The 21,260-nt window shown below is 34.0% G+C and overlaps 1 protein-coding gene across 4 annotated transcripts in view; it reads left to right on the top strand.

Moving 5' to 3' along the window:
• LOC114331494 (dynein heavy chain, cytoplasmic) overlaps positions 1–21,260 on the top strand; it is a 144,735-nt gene that overhangs the window by 8,418 nt on the left and 115,057 nt on the right. For all 4 annotated transcript variants that reach the window (XM_050643656.1, XM_050643658.1, XM_050643659.1 and 1 more), the window contains exons 2-9: positions 30–303; positions 1,418–1,673; positions 2,188–2,392; positions 3,506–3,830; positions 12,901–13,150; positions 15,296–15,387; positions 16,326–16,542; positions 19,749–19,884. In XM_050643656.1, coding sequence (XP_050499613.1) covers positions 30–303; positions 1,418–1,673; positions 2,188–2,392; positions 3,506–3,830; positions 12,901–13,150; positions 15,296–15,387; positions 16,326–16,542; positions 19,749–19,884 — 1,755 coding nt within the window. The remainder of the gene's footprint in view (positions 1–29; positions 304–1,417; positions 1,674–2,187; positions 2,393–3,505; positions 3,831–12,900; positions 13,151–15,295; positions 15,388–16,325; positions 16,543–19,748; positions 19,885–21,260) is intronic.

The following is a 21,260-nucleotide window of genomic DNA, read 5'->3' on the forward strand; positions in this document are numbered from 1 at the left end:
TCATTTATATATCTTTTCTTGTGTTATAGATGATGACAGCGTTCAACCGCCAGAGGGCGAGGAAGAAAAAGAGCCAGTTACATATTATGTCAGCAATGAAGTCCATTATACCAACTCAAAAATGTCAAGTTTAGTATGCATTAAGAGAGGCCCAGTGATCGAAGCCGATAAAAGTATTAGAGCCCAAGTCCGGCTGATGAATTTCAGCGATGGCTCACCATATGAAATATTACACGATTATGTCAGTAGAACAGTTGCACCGTTTTTTAAATCCTATGTCAAAGAATCTGGCAGAGCTGATCGGTAAGTAAATTTATTTCTTCCTTTGTAATCTGGATAATATGTAGTAATTAGTGAGAGGTATAGAGATTTGAAATGGAATAAAACAAAGATAATTATTTTTAATTGACTTGAAATTGACTTATGGTAGGGGAGCAAAGTATGCTAAATGTGCAGTCACTCGAGCGCTTTGGGGACCTATTGGGTTGTGATTATTAGGTCGTAATACCAAAAAAAAGATAAGTAAAATTTTCCATTTTAGTGGGGCTTTCCATTTTTTAATTTAATTTTCCATTTCCAACAATAGTTTTTTCAGATTATAGCGCCATCTATCCATAATTCGAAAAAATGTTTCGAATAAAAGTTGCTTATTTTTACACAAATAATCCAAATCTGCAATAAAAAATGGGGGCTCCCATTTAAGATTTTAAAGTAACCCCTAACCCCACCTCCATGGGGATTCGTGTTTGGTACCATTCGATAGATTTTTCAAAAATATTGAATAAGTGTATTTTGCAGTTTTTTGATCTGATGTTTATTTTGCGAAACATCGCGGGATTTGTATTTAAAATTTTAAATTTACCCCCACCCCTCTCCGTGGGGGTCATGTTTGGTATCTTTCGATAGATTTTTGAAAAATATTGAACACGTTGTTTTTAGTTTTTTGACGATATTTCGCGAAATATTCGCTTTTTTTTGTGAAACTTTTTGACTTGCCCATTTCCGTACGCCCCGCTCAAATCGTCAGATTTTTTAAATATACACTATTTTGCATGTACTTAACTTACTTTATCTTAATCTGACAATTTCGAGTATTTTTAAGGATAGATTTTTTTTCGGGCCCCCCTTAACGAACTCCCCTGTGTTAAGAGCCAATATATGGTAGAGGTACATCTGCAGGGTACCACGTTTCTCCCCATATGATAATCTGTCGTGCTCGAGTTACTGCAAAAATCCCCGCTTGGGCTCCTCTACCATTATACTTCATACTATTTTGGCATTATATTTTAAATATGATTTCTGGCATAAGACCGCCACAGCAGGCTCTGACTCTCTAATCTGCAGGTCCAATTTTCGATGACTTTCATTTTCAGGAAATTCATTTTCCTTCTGGATTTTTAAATTGTTTTTATTTTAGTGATGGTGACAAAATGGCTCCGGCAGTCGAAAAAACCATCGCTGAACTTGAAATGGGTCTTTTGCATCTGCAGCAAAATATTGATATTCCCGAAATAACCCTACAAGTACACCCGTACGTGGCAAGCCTAATCAAACAATGTGCAGATGAAGGCAGAAAACCAAAAGTAGCTGATTTTAGTGACAAAGTAGATGATTCCAACTTTTTGAACCAGTTGCAACATGGTGTAAACAGGTGGATCAAGGAAATCCAAAAGGTAAAGTTTTATGGGTTAGAAGAAGTATATCGCTGGTGCTTATGATTAATGTGATTCCTAATACATTTCCAGCGAAAATAATAACTTTTTGATAAGTATTGGCGATTACAATTTTTTTTATATGCGTGTCCGCGAAGATTATAACTCCCAAAATATTTATAATGAAAATATTTAGTTCATAATAGATGCCGACGAAAACAATTATTTCCCTTTCTGTTTCTGTGTTTGCCGACGAAAACAATTATTTCTGAGAACCTTTTACTAATTATAATTTCCGTGCACCCACAAACAGAAATGATGTTTTTTGCCGATACTCCTCAAAAAATAAATTTTTTCGCTAACACTTTATTAGGGATTATAATTTTCACAATCATATAATCGAAAATAATATTTTTCGCGGCGTTCATTGAAAGTTCTATTCTTAACGGCATTTTTCGGAGTTATACTTTTCGTAGGCGGTGGCGATATGTGAATTTTTTATTTGACTGTATTCTAGTTTTTGGTCTTATTTTAGGTTACAAAATTGGATAGAGATCCAGCCTCCGGAACAGCTTTACAAGAAATCAGCTTTTGGTTGAATCTAGAAAGAGCTCTTCACCGCATTCAGGAGAAACGTGAAAGTATGGAAGTTGCACTAACTTTGGACATCCTCAAACATGGAAAAAGATTCCATGCAACTGTTTCGTTTGATACAGACACTGGTCTTAAACAAGCTATAGGTAAGTAAAATCGATTTCTTTCTCAAATTCATATATTTATATTGTTCTGAGATTATTTTTTTGTGACATCTTAATGCAATTTACTATTTTTGTTGGGCCATCTTCAGAGCCAAATCTTCAGAGGTAGCATCTGGCTACTTGAGTTGACACGGTATTCTCAGGAACATTGAGTATATCACACAATTCTTCACATGCAATATATCCACTTGCAACTTATTTTATGTATTCCACGTTTTCCTGGTCCACCCCTTTTTCTACTCATTGAGGATTCCAATCTAAGGCATTCTCATCAATTATTGCACTTGCAGTTTCATTAAATATAAAATTAACTGATTAATTAATTAAAGCAGTAAAGAATGAATATGGTTGTAAATATAAGAAGAATCAATTGGCACAACCCATAAATTGTTAGCAGCAGAAGAACTACAGAACTACTTACTTACCTTTGGTTGTAAATACTGACAGCAGTAGCTGAAAAGAAGAATCGTCGTGTCTCGTTGTCGTAGCAGGAAGTAAAGAGATAGGGTTTGCGTTTGCGAGAAGCGGGTTTTAATAATTCTCTTGTTGACGACTGTTTGTCCGTTGCGACTGCTGGTTTAAATGTTTCTGTGCGTTCTAATCGCGTCGCCACTTCTTGTTGAATTCTGTCTTTTTGACAGGGATGACCATCCTATTTACGTATACGGGTCGTGAGAAGAACCTGTAGGAACTTTACGAAAGTTGAATCACACTTTTAAGAGACGTAAGAAATTAAGTAATTTTTGAGTTACTAGCCCTTATCATTCACATGTTGTGGCAAATTAATGTTTCTCTGTGTACAGCTTTTATAAAATATGAATAGAGAACCAATTTTAATGTGAGAAATTTAGAGGTAATAACAGACAATGAAATGAGTAATTAAATAAGGTAACAGGTTAAAAATATTGAGAAAAATTAAAAATAATAAAAAAAGGAGAAGTATTTAATTAAGCACTAAATACTTTTCCAAACAATGAAAAAGGACAGAAAGGAGAGGACAACAATAAATAGGTTTTAATTTCAACCTATAATTCATTAGGTATTCAAAGATCTCAGATGTTTTAGTAAATTAAATTTCTGTACGTTATTTTACAGCTACCGTCAACGACTACAATCCCCTAATGAAAGACTTTCCTATCAACGATTTATTAGCTGCTACAGAACTGGAAAGAATCAGAGCCGCAGTCCAACTGATTTTCGCCCATTTGAGAAAAGTGAGATCAACGAAGTATCCCATTCAGAGATGTTTGAGGCTCGTTGAAGCTATTTCAAGAGACTTGGGTGCCCAATTACTCAAAGTTTTGGGCACGAGAAGACTGATGCACATTCCGTTCGATGAATTCGAGAAAGTTATGACTCAATGTTTTGAGGTGTTTTCCATATGGGAAGATGAATATGAGAAGCTGCAAGCTCTATTAAGGTAACATATGAATAGGGAACTTGCACATTTTTTTATTACATAATAATGTTCAGTTTTGTTTAAAATGAGATTTCCAAAATTTCACGCTTCAGAAACTCGTAATAACTTAGAAATACAAATTTAAAGTCTTCTGCGGTATAAAATAGTTCAAACGACCCGTGACCTCACATTTTTTTTGACATCCATTTTATTGCAATCTATTTTATAAAAAATAATAAACAATACATATGAGTGTTAAGAGTGTGACACAGTCAGTATTCACCCAGTGGTGAATACCTAAAAGAGTACAATAATGATTGAATTAGTACAGTTATTAATAAATTAATTGAATTAATTTGAATAGTACAATAGTAATAAGTGGTAATGCTTAGTTAGTGTTGAGGTCAAGAGTGTCTGTTCTTTTTAGTCTTCTGTTGTGTAGGGGTGTCAGGAGATTGGTGACCAATATGTTTGGGTGAACCGTAGTCTATTGTGGTACTTGGAACACAGAGAAACAATTTCTTCTTTGACGGTTCGGACTTGGAGATCCCTATGTATATTATCGTTAGAAATGTACCAAGGAGCTTGGCACAGTTGCCTTAGAACTTTTGATTGAAAGCGCTGTATCTTGCAAGCAATATGCTTGCAACAATTATGGCATAAACATTAATATCAAAAAAACCAAGTATATGGTCTTCAGTAAAATCATGACACAACCAGCACATATTAGTATAAACGGCATTCAAATTGAAAAAGTATCAAGTTATAAATACTTGGGAACTTTAATAAACGAAACTGGAGACCAAAACAATGAAATAAAAAGACGTATCGAAATTGCCAGGGCCACCTTCATAAAGATGAGAAAATTCTTCTGCAACAGAGATATAAGCATCCCTCTACGATTAAGAATGCTAAGTGGCTACGTATTTAACACGCTATTATACGGTGTAGAGGCCTGGACTCTCAAACAGAACAACATAAAAAATATTGAAAGTTTCGAGATGTGGTGCTACCGTCGAATGCTGAAGATAAGTTGGGTTGAAAGAATCACAAATCTTGAAGTAATACGAAGGATAGGAAGAGACCCAGAAATTTTATTAACGATAAAACGAAGAAAACTCGAGTATTTGGGTCACCTGATGAGAGGTCATAAATACGCATTACTTCAAAATATAATGCAAGGAAAAATAGAAGGAAAACGGAATCCAGGCCGTAGAAGAATGTCGTGGATGCGGAATTTGAGAGAGTGGTTTGGCTGCACCACTAATGAACTTTTTAGGTCAGCTGTAAACAAAATCAGGGTAGCCTTGATGATTTCCAATCTCCGATAGGAGTGGCACAAGAAGAAGAAGAAGAGCTGTATCTTGAGTAAATTTGTTTCACTGGCAGTTCCCCATATTTGGATGCCATACGTCCAGATGGGTTTCAGTACACATTTGTAGATCAGAAGTTTATTGTGTGGACTTAGGCGTGATTTTTGATTCATGAACCAGTACATCTTTCTATAAACGAGTCCCAGTTGCAGTCGTTTGTTCCATATATGCTTTTGCCATGTTAGGCGGCTGTCTAGGTAAATCCCAAGTATTTGACGTCACTTCTTATTGGCAGTGGTGTGTTGTTAAAGGTTACAGCTGGATTGATCCCCTTCCTTAGTGTAAACGTAATGTGTGTTGTCGTGTAGCTATTAACTTTGACTCTCCACAGTTTAAACCATATTTCAAGTCTATTTAAGTGATTTTGTAGTGTCTGTGAAGCTAGGGCCGGATTTTCGTGGCAAGCCATTAGGACAGTGTCATCAGCATATGTTGCAATTGTTGTACGATCTGAAGTTGGTACATCTGCTGTGAACAGGAGGTACAGTGTGGGTCCAAGGACACTTCCTTGAGGTACGCCAGAGTGGATGGGATGTAGAGTAGTGAGGGCCTCCCCTAGTTTTATCTGATACGATCTGCCGGTGAGGTATGATTGTAGGAGCATGCAGATTGGATGAGGCAGTTGTCTTTTAAGTTTTGATATTAGACCTTTATGCCGTACCTTGTCGAAGGCTTGGGAGACATCCAGGAAGGCTGCTGTACAATATTTCTTGTTCTCGAGTGCATCTCTTGCGGTTCTGACTACCCTATGGACCTGTTCGATTGTGCCATGTTGTTGTCGAAATCCGAATTGGTAATGAGGTATTAGGTTTTTTTCTGTAATGACAGTGTCTATTCTTTTCAGGAGAAGCCTCTCAAACATTTTGGAGGGTAAAGGCAGAAGGCTGATAGGACGATAGGATAAAGGTTGGGTTGTGTCTTTGTTGGGTTTATGAATTAGAATGATTTGTGCTACCTTCCATTGGGAGGGGAAGTAGCACAATCTTAGGACAGCATTGTATATGTACATTAGTATGTAGCTTTATTGCTTCTTCAGGTAGTTCTTTGAGAATTAGTCCTGTTATCAGGTCGTATCCAGGTGCTTTTTTTGTATTTAGGTTTTTGATTACTTCTTCAATTTCGGTAATTTTGACTTTTCTGGTGGGAAGACACATCTCGTAGGGTTCATCTGCTATATCTGTAATAAATTTCTCTTAGTTCTCTGGAACCTCTCTCTTGTGCGATTGGAAAACTGACTGAAGGTGTTCAGCGAAGGTGTTAGCCCTCTCTTCGTCACCTCGAGACCAGGTGCCATCATTTTTTCTTATCGTTGCTTTAGTTTGTGATTGTGTTTTGAGTTTTTTAGACAATTTCCATAACGAGTAGTTCTTTTCTTCAGAGCTAGACAGATTCTCTAGAAAATAGTTTATTTCTTGTTCTTGGTGTTCCTGTAGGACCTTTTTTAATTGACGGGTTGCTCTGTTGTATTTGGTTTTGTCTTCTGGAGCACGGGTGGTCTGCCATCTTTTTCTTAATTGTCTTTTCTCGTATATCATGGTTTTTATATAGAGCGGGTATGAGCCCGGTCTCTTAACATATGATATATCAGGTGAAGCTTCCCATGCGGCTTGTTGAATTTTTACAGTTAGATGTTTGACTGCTTCTTCTATATCTTGCTCAGATTTTAGTGGTAGGTTTAAGTTTACGTGACATCACATAGTTTTATTATATACAGTCGGAAAAATTAAAGATTACCTATGGACGATCATATCAATCACATATTATTCAGATTATTAATAATCTCTCTCTCTCGTTTTGCTATTTATGGAAAAAGACAGCAAATACAAAATATGTGATTGATATGATCGTTCATGGGTAATCTTTCATTTTTCCGACTGTAGTTATGATTATGGTTATATTTAGGTATATTCTTCTCCTTCTTTAGTTTATTGGCCTCCACCTACTTGGGTATTTGGCAAGCTCATCGTCGTGGAATAAGGGAAAAATATTTATATTCTAATGACATTTATCTAAATGTCTACGATGTCATCGTAATAATATATACCAGTTTGTTGAGATTGGAGTTTGATACAGTTTTTGAAGGAAAGAAAAGAAAGTTTAACTATGGAAAATAAAACTATTTTGTAAAAGTACAAGTTTTCTATGAATAGTTCAAACAATCAAAAACACTTGTAACGCCACATAACTGTATTTTCTACTGACGTTTATAATGTCTAATTTAAAATTATATACAATTTTGTTTACTTTATTATTGCAGAATGTAAACATATAACCGGATGACGTCACAACACGTTTTGGACTGGTTGGTTAAATTTGAATCTTTAATCGTCTTTAGGGGTCAAACGAAAGACAAAAAAAAACTTTTTTATCTTTGATACATGTTTTAAATTATGTTCTGTTGTGATTTATAACATTTTTTTCGAATTTAAAATTTTATGCAAGTTCCCTATTGTAGATAAGTTAAGTATTCAGCAGTTTATGGATGCTAAAGATCATCTCTCTATAGACAGTCCAGTCGCTGAAAAGATAGAATGATCACGTGAACGACATGCACTTTTTGAATATTCCTGTCCCCAGCGTCACCACTCGGCTGTCCCATTGCAAAACACAGTAACCGTCATTTTTGTCAAAATCGAGTTTTTTATAAATTTGAAGTTGCTGGGTTTTGCTCTACCTTCTGATAGTTTTAAAACTAACATCGGACCATAAATAAGGAAGATACGGCATACGCCAAACACAGTAACTGACAGTCTATCGAGGCTTCTCCCAGTGCAAAACACAGTAACTAACAAAACCCATATCAAAACCAAGTAACTGCTTAGTAGTTGCTGGGTTTTGTAATGGTTTTTGTAGTTACTGTGTTTCGATTTGAGATATCGTCTTCAATTTATACGGAAATTCCAACCCCTTTTACTCTGTAACCATGTAACTGTAAACACATCGTTACAAGATATAGACTCCATGAAATCGTTGTAAAATATTTTACAAAGGGCCATACGCACATGTCTGCTGATGGAATTTATAGCAATATTGAACAAAAAATACTAAGGAACAGAAATATCTATGATTTTCAGGAACTGACTGAACTTGTAAATAACTCTAGAAAAAATGAAATGAGGAACTTGAACTAATAGAGTTTTACTTGTGGCAAAATAAAAAAAACAACTTAGAAACTAATAGGTCTGGATCCCGCGTATGAAAAAAAAGTTAATTAATAGCAAGCTGAAATTTTGTTAATAGCTTAAGGGTGTCTAGTCGGATAAACTTTGATATATGGGAACACTGGAACAGGGGAAGTTTTAATTGTGGAACAGGTTAAAAATTTGGAACGGTCAGAACACGAAAACGGCACATGTATTTTGTCCGACAGAACAGACTTAAACTCTCCGAACAGAGATTAAACTCTCATGCAAAAATCAGACTGCTATTTATCACCAAATGGGCGTTTTAATGAGTGGAACATGTAGAATATGTCAAATTACAGGAATTATGACAGGGAATTGCAGAAATATCTATGATTTTCAGGAACTGACTGAACTTGTAAATAACTCTAGAAAAAATGAAATGAGGTACTTGAACTAATAGAGTTTTACTTGTGGCAAAATAAAAAAAACAACTTAGAAACTAATAGGTCTGGATCCCGCGTATGAAAAAAAAGTTAATTAATAGCAAGCTGAAATTTTGTTAATAGCTTAAGGGTGTCTAGTCGGATAAACTTTGATATATGGGAACACTGGAACAGGGGAAGTTTTAATTGTGGAACAGGTTAAAAATTTGGAACGGTCAGAACACGAAAACGGCACATGTATTTTGTCCGACAGAACAGACTTAAACTATCCGAACAGAGATTAAACTCTCATGCAAAAATCAGACTGCTATTTATCACCAAATGGGCGTTTTAATGAGTGGAACATGTAGAATATGTCAAGTGACAGGAATTATGACAGGGAATTGCAGAATTCGCTTCGCTCATTCTGCAAACTTTCACATGGGTGTCTTAAACGTGTACTTTTAGTACTTATATCATAAATAACTATTATATCATATAGTTTTAATTTATTTTATTACAGTTACTGTGTTTTGTAATGGAAAAATGGATATTATTTTTTTTTAATTCTATGCAAATTTAGTTTTCACTGGTGATCTCTACTTCTATGGAGGATTATTCCCTTCAATAATATTTTAAAAAATGCGAATAAGGGTTGTCTAAAACACCGTCAAGTTTTTGTTTGAATTTATTTAATAATTTCTTACGGCTTATACATTTTAGAAAAATTGAATTTTCTCCATTATTATAAAAATGCAATTACTGTGTTTTGTCATGCGACAGCCGCACTGTTATACGTTTACACCGCTTAACAAAAACGTGCTGAGTCTCGCTATATTTACGCGGTTTTTTACAGATTATTGATTTACATTCAAATAACGTAATTTAAACATTTTATCAGTACAATTAAAATACTATTATGCTCTGTATTTTCTCCTTGTTATGAGATTAAGATGCCTTTTATTAATTAGATTAATTAATTACTTATTTTAATTGCTGTTCATGAAACAAAACCAAAATTTAATAAATTTTTCAATAAAAAATATTCTCAGGGCTGATTGATTGGATGTATTACCTTTATTTTGTGGCTTCTAGTACTTCTCGTTGCTTGCTTTATCCAGGACAAAACGGAAAATAAATATACTCAAACTCATATAAATTTTATAACTACTATTTATTTATATACTATACCATACATATAAAGAATTTCAAATTTATGCTAAACTTTATTCTGTTGTAAACTCTCTTATCTAATAAAAAAAAAACTTTAATTCTATTATCTCCTTTTGTGAATCAAAATTCATTCAATTTAATCGAAAGACTGTTCTTATTATTATATAAAAAAAACAAAATTTAATTTTCACTTTTTAAGTAGATTACTTATACTTTCTATGAATTTATGAATGAATAATTTATGCTGTAATACTATTAAGTTGACAAAAACAAATATGGTATGTAATACAAAACAACTCTCGCTTTTCATAAATAATCTGCCTAACCTTTTCTAACGTCCTTATTTCTTCTGCAGGATTGTGTTGTTCTTAGTTCTACCACAACGTGTTCCTCGGATTCTGCAAACTCCTTCTCCTTCAAACTGTTTCAAAAAACGGCACTATTCCAAGATTTTTCTCAGCTCGGTATCTCGTGCAAAATTTGCATAATACGGCTACTCGATCCAGACAGAAACTGGAATCTATTCGAACACAAGGAGTTTGATCGATCTCGACTTGATCACGATTTTGTCTCACACGAATCTGCTTCCACCGCCACCAAATTAACACACTTTACACAAAAATACTACTTTCAAACTGGACTGATTGCTTTCGATGTAATTACACAATGAATTCACTTTTCTCTCATCAATTTGAGACTCACCACTTTATTCTCCTTCCATCGGTCTCCTAGCCAATCACAAGCATTCTCCACACATAATATCCCTACTTTTTTTTCTTAAGAACAAATAGTATTGTATACAAAATTTCTTTCTTGTCAGTTTCCAGCAGAGCTGGGTAGTATCCGGATACTTCTGTATCCGGATACAATATCCGGATACTTTATATGTATCCGAAAGCTGTATCCGGATACTTTTTATGTATCCGAAAGCTGTATCCGGATACTTTTTAAATTTTGTATCCGGTATCCGTGATCAAATTTTAAAGTATCCGGCATCCGGATACTTTTAAATATTTATCGCCCGCCGATAATGCACTTAACGTAGGCACAACACTGCCAACAATCCCATTTTTCGTACTCGTCACCGTTATAATATATCATTATACAGTGCTAGTCAAAAGTCCGTACCCCCCCTCGTATCTTTTGAATGGTTATACTTATAATAATGAAATTTGGAGACAGGAAATAAACGGACGTAGGCTTCTTAACTAGTCATGACAGGTGACGTAATAGTGACAGATGACTTTACATCGCCACTGTGACAGATAATTTTCAATACGACCTTATGGTAAATGATACCTCGTTTGAAAGGTATTGAAAATACCTATTCAGTCATACTAATTTTGTTTTAGTTTAAGCTCATTTTAATGAATAAATGAAATAATATAAAATTGTAGTTTCGCATTTAATTAATAAAAATTCAAACCTCCGCCTATGGTTACTTGTCAAAAAGGTTAACGTTGACGTAAAAACTACTAGAGAGCTGAGAAACGTCAACTTTTTTGACAAAAAAACCATAGGCGGATATTTGAATTTTTATTAATTAAATGCGAAACTACAATTTTATATTTGTTTCGTTAATTCACCAAAATCAAAATCAACTTAAACCCAAAAAAATTAGTATGACTGAATAGGTATTTTCAATACCTTTTAAATGAGGTATCACTTGCCATAAGGTCCCATTTAAAATGATCTGTCACAGTGGCGCTGTAAAGTCACCAGGCATGACTAGTTAAGAAGCCTACGTCCGTTTATTTTCTCCCTCCAAATTTCACTATTATAAGTATAACCGTTCAAAAGATACGAGGGGGGGTAGGGACTTTTGACTAGCACTGTATAGTTAATGGAGCTTTGTTTTTACCTAATCAGTTATAAATCTTCATAAGTACGTTGTTTAATTAATTACTTACTTAATTTATTTCTTTAATTATCTTTCTTAATTTTATATTTAATTAATTATTATATATTACATTAAAATACAGGCACATCACGTAGTTCTAATACTAATAATTTATGTCCTTCTTAAAAAAAGTATCCTTCAAAGTATCCTAGGAAGTATCCGAAAAAAATATCCGGATACTTGTATCCGAATACATTTTTAAATGAAAGTATTCGTACTTTTTTAAAAAGTATCCGGATACGTTTTGAGTATCCGTATCCGGTATCCGGATACTTTTTTTCAGTATCCGACCCAACTCTGGTTTCCAGGAGATATATTAAAATTATTTTTATTTACAATCTATAAAAACCCCCTTTCCTAAACTAAACAAAAATGTTTACTATCCGTTTCTTTCTGGGAAACCATTTAGAAAACACTGTCTATTGTTCACTCAAACCGCGGGATACATAAACTTTCTAAACAACCGTTTGTAGTCCGTTCTGTTGAAATGTATAAATTGTTCGTAGAAACTTTACCACTAAAATTTTTCTCTTCCGCGAAACACTTCTTACGGCTAAATTATTTTATTTACAAAATTTGACCATATACAGGGTCATAAAAATTTACGGTCTTGTGGTCTTTGACATAAAATTAATTTTTTTTAATTCTCCCCATAAAAATTATTTAACAATTCGTACGCGTAAATTATACAAACAATTGACCACTGCATATAACAAAACTCACTAGCGGAAATGCAAAACACAAATAATGACTGTGTAAACAGTTCTTAGAAGGTGTCACATCGTACGACCGGCCAATGCCTGAATTCACTGATCATGCGTCTTTGGATTTTATCTTTTGAATGGCTGGATTATAGTATCTCTAAAATTGGCCCTTTTAACACATTGCGTGCCACGCTTTAATCGGGATAATAGTCTCATGGGCCATTGATGTCCACGGCAATGAAAGTAAGTCATACGTGTTTATCAAAAATGAGCGACGTGGTTTATGGAAAAATATCTGTGTCTCATATATGAGCGACGCGGCACGCAATCTGTTAAAACTGTATCTATGGACTATCAATATTAACGTACAAACTATTGATGTTGTTTATTTCAGAGATATCATGAAGAAGAAACGTGACGAACACATGAAAATGGTCTGGCGTATCTCACCGCAACACAAGAAACTCCAAAGCAGGATGGATCAGATGCGTAAGTTCCGAAGACAACATGAACAATTAAGAACTGTCATCGTTCGAGTGTTAAGGCCCAGCATCAAAGGAAGCGCTGTGCCGATTGAAGGAGGCGACATCGAACCACCGAAGCCGACTTTCTCCCTTGATGCAGCCGATGCTAATGCTATAGAGGTATGTGTGTGTATTTACTATATTTTTGATGAATGCAACTATGTATATCAAACGGTAACGTGAACGATATTATTTAACTTCGAAACAGAAATTCACTATCATTAAATATTCATATTAGTGTTTGTTAAATAACTATAACTGCTCATTGACTCACAATGCGTGTAATATACTCAGTGACATTAGAACATAGACGTATATCCTGGCTGGCCAACAATCTTAGGAAGTGGACTGGTCTAACGTCAATGATCTATTTCGAGCTACTGTGGATAGAATAAAATGGATCAATGTGGTCGCCAACATCTCTAGAAGATAGACATTTTTAAAAGAAGAAAAAGACATTAGAAGTGTTACACTCAGAAGGAATAATTTCTTGAACTCAATTTTTTGGCAACAAGGTAGATTTACATCAATAATAAAATGACTGATTCTTCTCTGAAATGATTCTTGTTGGCAAGAATTTTTATCAACGTATTTAAGAAAAAAATTAATATCGTGTTTGGCCACTCTGCTGCTGAATACACTCCTGTACACGTCTAGCGACTATTTTGGCGCTCTACTCTATACTACGCCTCGGTTGACCAGTTCAGTTGGTCTTATTCCCTTATTCGATTCGTGCTCCTCTACCATCGTTTGTCCACACAACACACACGCACCGTCATTGCCGTACAATTAACACGACGGCCAATTTCACGACAAACCCATGTCTCTATAGGCAACAATTCTGTCCCTGTCAAAATCGCTAACATGGTGGTAATTTTGGTGTTTTTGAATTCGAGGCATTTTCTTATATTGAATACAATTAGATTAAGGAATATTAAGGCTATGGGTACATAATTCGTAAATATTTTACGGCTATCCCTACTTTTTCTGTCTTTACACGGCAAATTACGTGTAGTAAAATTCACACTGATATGGATGGATATGTAAACATTACTAGAATGTCATTCTAGTTGAAAATTCTAACTTAAAAGATGGCTTTTGAATGTTCTTGGATAACTATTATTTTTTGTATAATTGCAAATTATTAATTCAGTTAATAAATGTGATAATTTTTTCACTAACTATGTATTCAGTGATTGTAATAATTTATATGTACAACAAAAACTAATACTCAATCGAGAAAAGAGGAAAAGTGTTAAAGTGATTTTTTAATAATATTTATATTGTTACTATGGAACGCTTACAATTCTGAACATCTTTAACAACAAAATACTTTGATCACAGAATATATTATCCTGATGTATTCTCTGCTTGGATCTTCGACAAATAATACACAATAAATAACTTTTTATGAAGTTCATCTCTTAAATCAATTATTTATCAAATACACTATATATCAATATTATTTAATCAACAACTCAAAATATTCCCGATGCCATGTCAAATATTTAAAATTGTCACTGTCTGACTATCAATATGCTGACAATATTCTATTCGACTGAGTGCGTTGTAAGACAAAGATATATTTGGAAAATATTACCACGGACATGGTGTCCATTTTTTTCGAACCCTGAAAAAAACTAATAAATACTTTTAAAAAATTTAAACGCAGAATGAAAGACTAAATTATTACCGAGGGCCGAAAGTCCCTTAGAATAAATAAACAGTTTATTTTGAATGAGATATTTGAAATTAAAAATCACACTAAATTTTCTCTTACTTTTTCACTTCTGTAACTTATTAAAATAAACATTATAGAAGTTCTCAGGGACTTTCGGCCCTCACTAATAACGTAATCTTTCATTCTGCGTTTAAATTTTTCAAAAATACTTATTAGTTTTCTCAGGATTCGAAAAAAATGAAACCCTATTTGAATAGCATTGCAGCCGAAAATACGTATCCATCCCCTTAACTAAAATTTTCTGTACCAGCTCGTATTCATGAGCCGTTCTCTACAAAAAAAAAATTATAGATAAAACTTTATTTTTGTAAAGAATATAAAAGATAAAACATTGATATTTTTATCATAGCATGCTTTAAATAGTTATTCTGTATTCTGTTACCAAAAAAATTAGTTCAAGAAATTATGCCTTCTGGTTGTAACACTTCTAATGCCACTGAGTAATTTTTCAAAGAATCCGCAAATTTTAAATTTAGAACAATTTAAGAAAATGACAACTTTTTAATACTAGTTTTTCTTTACAGGAAGTGAATTTGGCATACGAAAATGTGAAAGAAGTAGATTGTCTAGATATCTCAAAGGAAGGACAAGATGCTTGGGATGCCGCTGTACAAAGGTAAATTTTTAATCTTTGCTTAGTAACGCACCAAATAGAAGTGTTTGTTGTAACAAGCGCTTCAGTGTATTTTTTAGTGATGGTACGTGATTTTACTAATAGTGATTTATTCACGGTGAATTAAAAATCACTGGTAACGACCGTTCCTTAGTAACTTCAATAACGGTGACTTGTGACCAGATATCAGATATCAACTTCACTATTATCACTATTATTACTATTATTAGGAACCGTGAATTTTAAAGAACGATGTAGTAAATACTTATAATAAATATTACGATATTCTCGGTTATCGCGATTTGAGGAACAGCGATTATTAACATGGGGATTTACCAACAGTGGATTTTAGGAACTGTGAAGTATGATGTATTTTATGTTATAGCAGACGTATTGAATATTTTTTTCTTTCACAAAAACATTCACAAAAGTATATAAAAAAAATTTACTTGATATTTTAGAGTTACTTTTAGTTTTATTTGAAGAGGAAACGTTGTGAAGAATGTTTTGTATTGCTTTTTAAATGAATTACTTTATTGTTGGTATTGTAAATTTTTATTATAAATAGGTCAACCATCTAGTTGCGTTAAACATATCCAATATGAGCAAAATGTTTTTATAGTATGACCTAATACCGAGTAATCGCGGTCGTGTTTAGTTGATAATATTATTGTGACTACCTTTACTGTACATAAAAGACCGGCGATCGCGGTCACTGTTTAAAATCCCCGTTACCTAAAAATCACGATCACTGATCACGGCGTGATTTAAAAATCACCGCATTCACCATCACTAGTATTTTTGTTTAACATGAGTCGAGACCTAAAATACTTTTGCACAAAAATATAAATAAAACTCATAAATCCTTTTCAGTTCTAGCAAAACACATTTACCAAAGTTGATTACGAACATTGTATTTTAATATAATCCCTTGTTTATAGATATGAAGAACGCATTGACAGAGTCGAAACGAGAATCACAGCTCATCTTCGTGATCAACTCGGTACTGCTAAGAATGCCAACGAGATGTTCAGAATCTTCTCTCGTTTCAATGCTCTCTTCGTTAGACCTCACATCAGAGGAGCTATTAGGGAATACCAGACTCATCTTATACAAAGGGTAAAAGATGACATCGAAGCTCTTCATGAAAAGTTTAAGGTAAGGCAGTTGTACGAGAGGAAATGCAAAATTATGTTTATTTATTTGTAAATTTTTTGTATATTTCCTACCATTGCTCTGTAGTGGTTGTTTTTTTTTCTTACCGCTTCGTCGCGTTTCTTGATTTATTTTCATTGGATTTCTTTACTTTTATATCATAATTACGAGGGTCATTTGTAATAAAAGCTTCTCTATTCCGCTGAGAAAGAGTGCGACGTGCTGGAAGAAATCTGGCAACACCGCCTTACACATTAACTCACTTTCGCCTCGCTGCATTGCTCAGTGTTGGCCTAGCAGCCTTCGAAGATGGAGGTCCTGGTCGCTGTTCGCGCCAATTTGATATGTTTTTTAAATGCAAAATGGATTTCATCTATTGACATTCATCGTCAGTTAATAGAAGGTTATGGGGTCAAAGTGCATATAATATGTTCAACATGTCCGCAAATGGTGTAAAGAATTCAGTTAAGGCCGAACGGAAATTCACGATGAAGATTGGAGCGGAAGTCCTTCAGATTCATCGTGAATTTACGTTCGGTCTTCACTGAATTCTTTACACCAGTTCCGAACACGTTGAACAGATATGCACTTTTACCCATAAATTTCGATTAACTGATGATGAATTTAATGGGTGAAATCCATTTTGCATTTAAAAAACGTATCACAGCACAAATTTCACATTGGCGGTAACAGCGACCAGGACGTCCAACTTCAAAGGCTGCTAGGCTGACACTGAGCAATGCAGCTAGGCAAAAGTGGTGGGGTGAGAGAGAGGGAGAATTTATGTGTAAGGTAGTGTTGCCAGATTTCTCCCAGCACGTCGCTCTCTTTCTCAACGGAATAGAGAAGCTTTTTTACGAGTTAACCTCGTATATATTAAGGATGTTGGTCAATGCCGTGACCAAAACTACCTGCAGAAGGAAGCACAGTGTTCAAAATTGGTCAAAACGTGATCGAAACTAAATTTGTTTAAACTGTAAAAGTTATCTCGCTGAAAACTTGGAATATTTGAGGTATTATACCGTATAACGAGTATATATAATATAATAGGGTCGTTTTTTAGTTTTCATCCGTTCGTTAGGGGGTGAATTACTTAAAAAATATCGTTATACAGGGTGTTTCATTAAAAATGTCCAATTTTTGAGTTGTAGATCCTAGACCCTAAAATATTAGGATTTAACCCAAGCTCCTTACAGAGTTACAGGGTGTTTTATTTAAAATTTTAAAAACTATTTTTGCTCAGTGGTTTAAAACTTTTCGACGTATCCTTTTCATACTTCGCAAAAAGTGTAGGGCAAACGCATAAGCTCATATTTTTCATTTCTTAGTCTGTGGACAAAGTAGCTCATTTTTCTATCCTTCATAGTCTTGAGAATTTATTTTTCTTTCTTATATATATACACACCGGTATTTTGGCGTAAACGCCCTTCCGGTGGGGATCTATGGGGGAGTATCACTGAACCGCAAGCCCTTATCTCTTGCCGTTCTGCTCCCTCATAGTCCGATCAGACGCTCGCATAATTCCAGTCTAAGCTTCAGATTCTTATAAATTTTATACTGATGCGTTAGCCTTTTTGTTTTTCGTTCATCGGGCTGGCGATTGAACTCACATTCATCACAGTGAAGTGATGTGCGGCCAACCGCTCGTCCCGCTGAGCTATCCGATCGATTTTTCTTTTTCATTTTTCTTAATGTTTCCGTGTTTGTTACGTATTGTGTCCATGACATTTTCCACATTCTTCGATAACACATCTCGGAGCTGGCAAATCTTTTTTTAGCTGCGCCCGTAATTGTCCAAGCTTTAACTCTACATGTATAAAAGGGCAGATAATACTTCATCGGCAGTACAGTTTTGTATTTACGCCTAGATATTGTAATATACTCAATACTTAACGCCTAGATATTGTAATATACTGAATATTTAACATAATACTTGAGTTTTTATGCGACAAAGGTCATTTGTTGCCGGTTTAAGGAAATGCCTTCTATCTGTACGATCTTCGATTTGAGATTTTCAGTTGTATCGGGTTTCTTAATCTTACCATTCTACTTCCCTAACCGAACATAACCTTACATCTTTTACACGAAGCTATAAATTTTTAGTTTGTAAAAGTTACATATATATATATATATATATATATATATATTTAATACAGTCCTTATAGACAAGGCGGAAACGGCGGGTTCGTTCGGAAAAATATTCCCATGAGATATTTTTGCATAATCACATTCGTGAGACATCCCATAATAAGGTTCAAGAAGTCGCCCACGTGAAAAGTGGGCCAATTTTTTTTTTACAATTTTTTTAATCAAATTGCAAAAAATCAATACTTTTGGCCCGGACTAATTTTTTTTAGGTTTTTTGGATCATTTTGGACAAAAAAGGTCTCTTATAATTTTTCTCCAAAGTTGATCTTTTTCGAGTTATAAGCAATCTAAAATTTGAAAAACGCGAAAATGGCCATTTTTAAGACTTAATAACTCGGTTAAAAATTATTATTATGAAAGTCAGAAAGTAACTAAATCAAAGTTTAAAGTCTCCGCTACATGATCCTGAAGAAATCTGTGTCATTAATTTACTACTAAGCTGTTATTTTTAATTAATATCAATGAGCGATTAGATCGTATTGACGCGGTTGTAAATGTGAGTGCGAGTAAGATGCACAATTGGACTGCTGGAATGGCTTCTCTCTCGCACTCAGCATTTACATACGTCGCACACGTGCATGTCGCTTATTATTGTTACTTAAAAGAACAGCTTAGTAATAAAATAATGACAAAAATTTCTTCAGGATCTTGTAGGGGGGACTTTAAACTTTGATTTAGTCATATATTGACTTTCATAATAATAACTTTTAACTTAGTTATTAAGCCTTGAAAATCGCCATTTTTCGTTTTTTTCAATTTTAAATTGCTTATAAGTCGAAAACGATCAACTTTAGAGAAAAATTATAAGAGATCTTTTTCGTCCAGAATGGTCCAAAAAATTAAAGAAAAAATTGTTCGGGCCAAAAATATTGATTTTTGCAATTTGATTAAAAAAAAATTGTTACAAAAAATTGGCCCACTTTTCACGTGGGCGACTTCTTGAACCTTATTCTGGGATGTCTGACGAATGTGATTATGCAAAAAAATCTCATGGGAATATTTTTCCCTTCGAACCCGCCGTTTTCGCCTTGTCTATTAAACTTATTGTTATGTTTTTATAGGTGCAATACCCACAGAGTAATAGCGCTAAAATAAGCAAAGTGAGAGACATTCCGCCTGTTGCTGGTTCCATAATGTGGGCGAAACAAATTGATCACCAACTCACCACATATTTGAGACGCGTAGAGGATGTCTTAGGTAAGACATTTCGTATGTAGAATACGTATTTCTTAAATTTCTTTATTTCTTTACAAATTTAATTTTCTTTTCGTATTGCTGCGAACTAATCATTTAGTGTTTCTATTTATTTTCCCAATTTGTCATACACTTCATAGATTTTGTTGATAGAGATCAAGTTTTACTGGCATTATCTGATGTTTTTTTATAAACACTACAAAAAATTGGAGGATGCATGCTGATTAATCCTAAGGGCTTTCATTTGACCCCGTAATAAACGAAGATAGCGACGAAGAATAACTTTATACTTTAGTTAGTTCAGAGAGCGCCAAAAGCACTCTAACTAGTTTCTACCCTTATTGGGGTTTCCTCAGAGAGCGCATATTTTGTTGAAAGTTTACCGTGCTGGACAGGCGGGTAGTGAGATGCAACCTGATAGAGAAGCTTTAGAAGCCACGAATGTTGTAATCGGAAGATTAATTCTAATAAAGTTTTACTATGGAGTCTCTAGTGCGAGAATTTTACTGCCACCGTTGCATTTGGTTGTCTTTTTAAAGACAGATCACATGCTATGATTTGTTTGTGACGGATATTCTTGAGTTGGGACTGATTTCATGTAATCAAATGAAATATCTTTTAGTAAAGTCGTCCCAGGAACGCAACTCATCAATATTGGCCATATCATTTTAAAGTCTTCTACTTTAAAATGTACAATACATGTCTAAATTGCCGATATAAATGAGTCTGATTAAATACATTAGAAGAATTTTTTACTAAGCAGCAAAATTTTTGTTTAATTTAGTATTATTCTGTATTTTGACAACGATACCCGACTTGGGCGTCGAAACATTAATAAAATCATTTTTTTGGTAAAATTGTGGCTTATTTCCCATTGAAAATAGTTGATTATAAAAATTCCACAAGGAAATAGCTTTAGAACAGCATTAATAAAGTTTTATCTTCAATATTGTTAATATTGAAAGTAAAATTTTCGTTTGTAATAAAACTATTATTGTAATGTGTTTTGATAAAAAAGGTCTAATAAAACAAATCATTGAAACAAAAGGGCTTATATGAAATTAAATATAATCATTTTATTAATTTATTACATAAATTTAATAATAATCACTCGAGTAAACAGTGGGGGGGGGGGGGATGGAATAATTGAAATGTGATTAAAATATATGAAAAGAAATAACCGAAAAATGTTTTTATAGAGTATGTTTCTGGTCTGAAAATGACTAAAAAGACCATTCTATTAAAACAATCGAAAAAAATAGATAAAAATCGTTCATAATTCACATACAGTTGAGATTATATTCTAAAAACATGGGAAAAAATATAAAAAAGAGGGTTTTGTCGTATTTTGAGCATGTGGTATAAAAATGGCCAACCTG

This window comes from Diabrotica virgifera, chromosome 2, assembly GCF_917563875.1.
Source record: "Diabrotica virgifera virgifera chromosome 2, PGI_DIABVI_V3a".
NCBI classification, from domain to species: Eukaryota; Metazoa; Arthropoda; class Insecta; order Coleoptera; family Chrysomelidae; genus Diabrotica; species Diabrotica virgifera.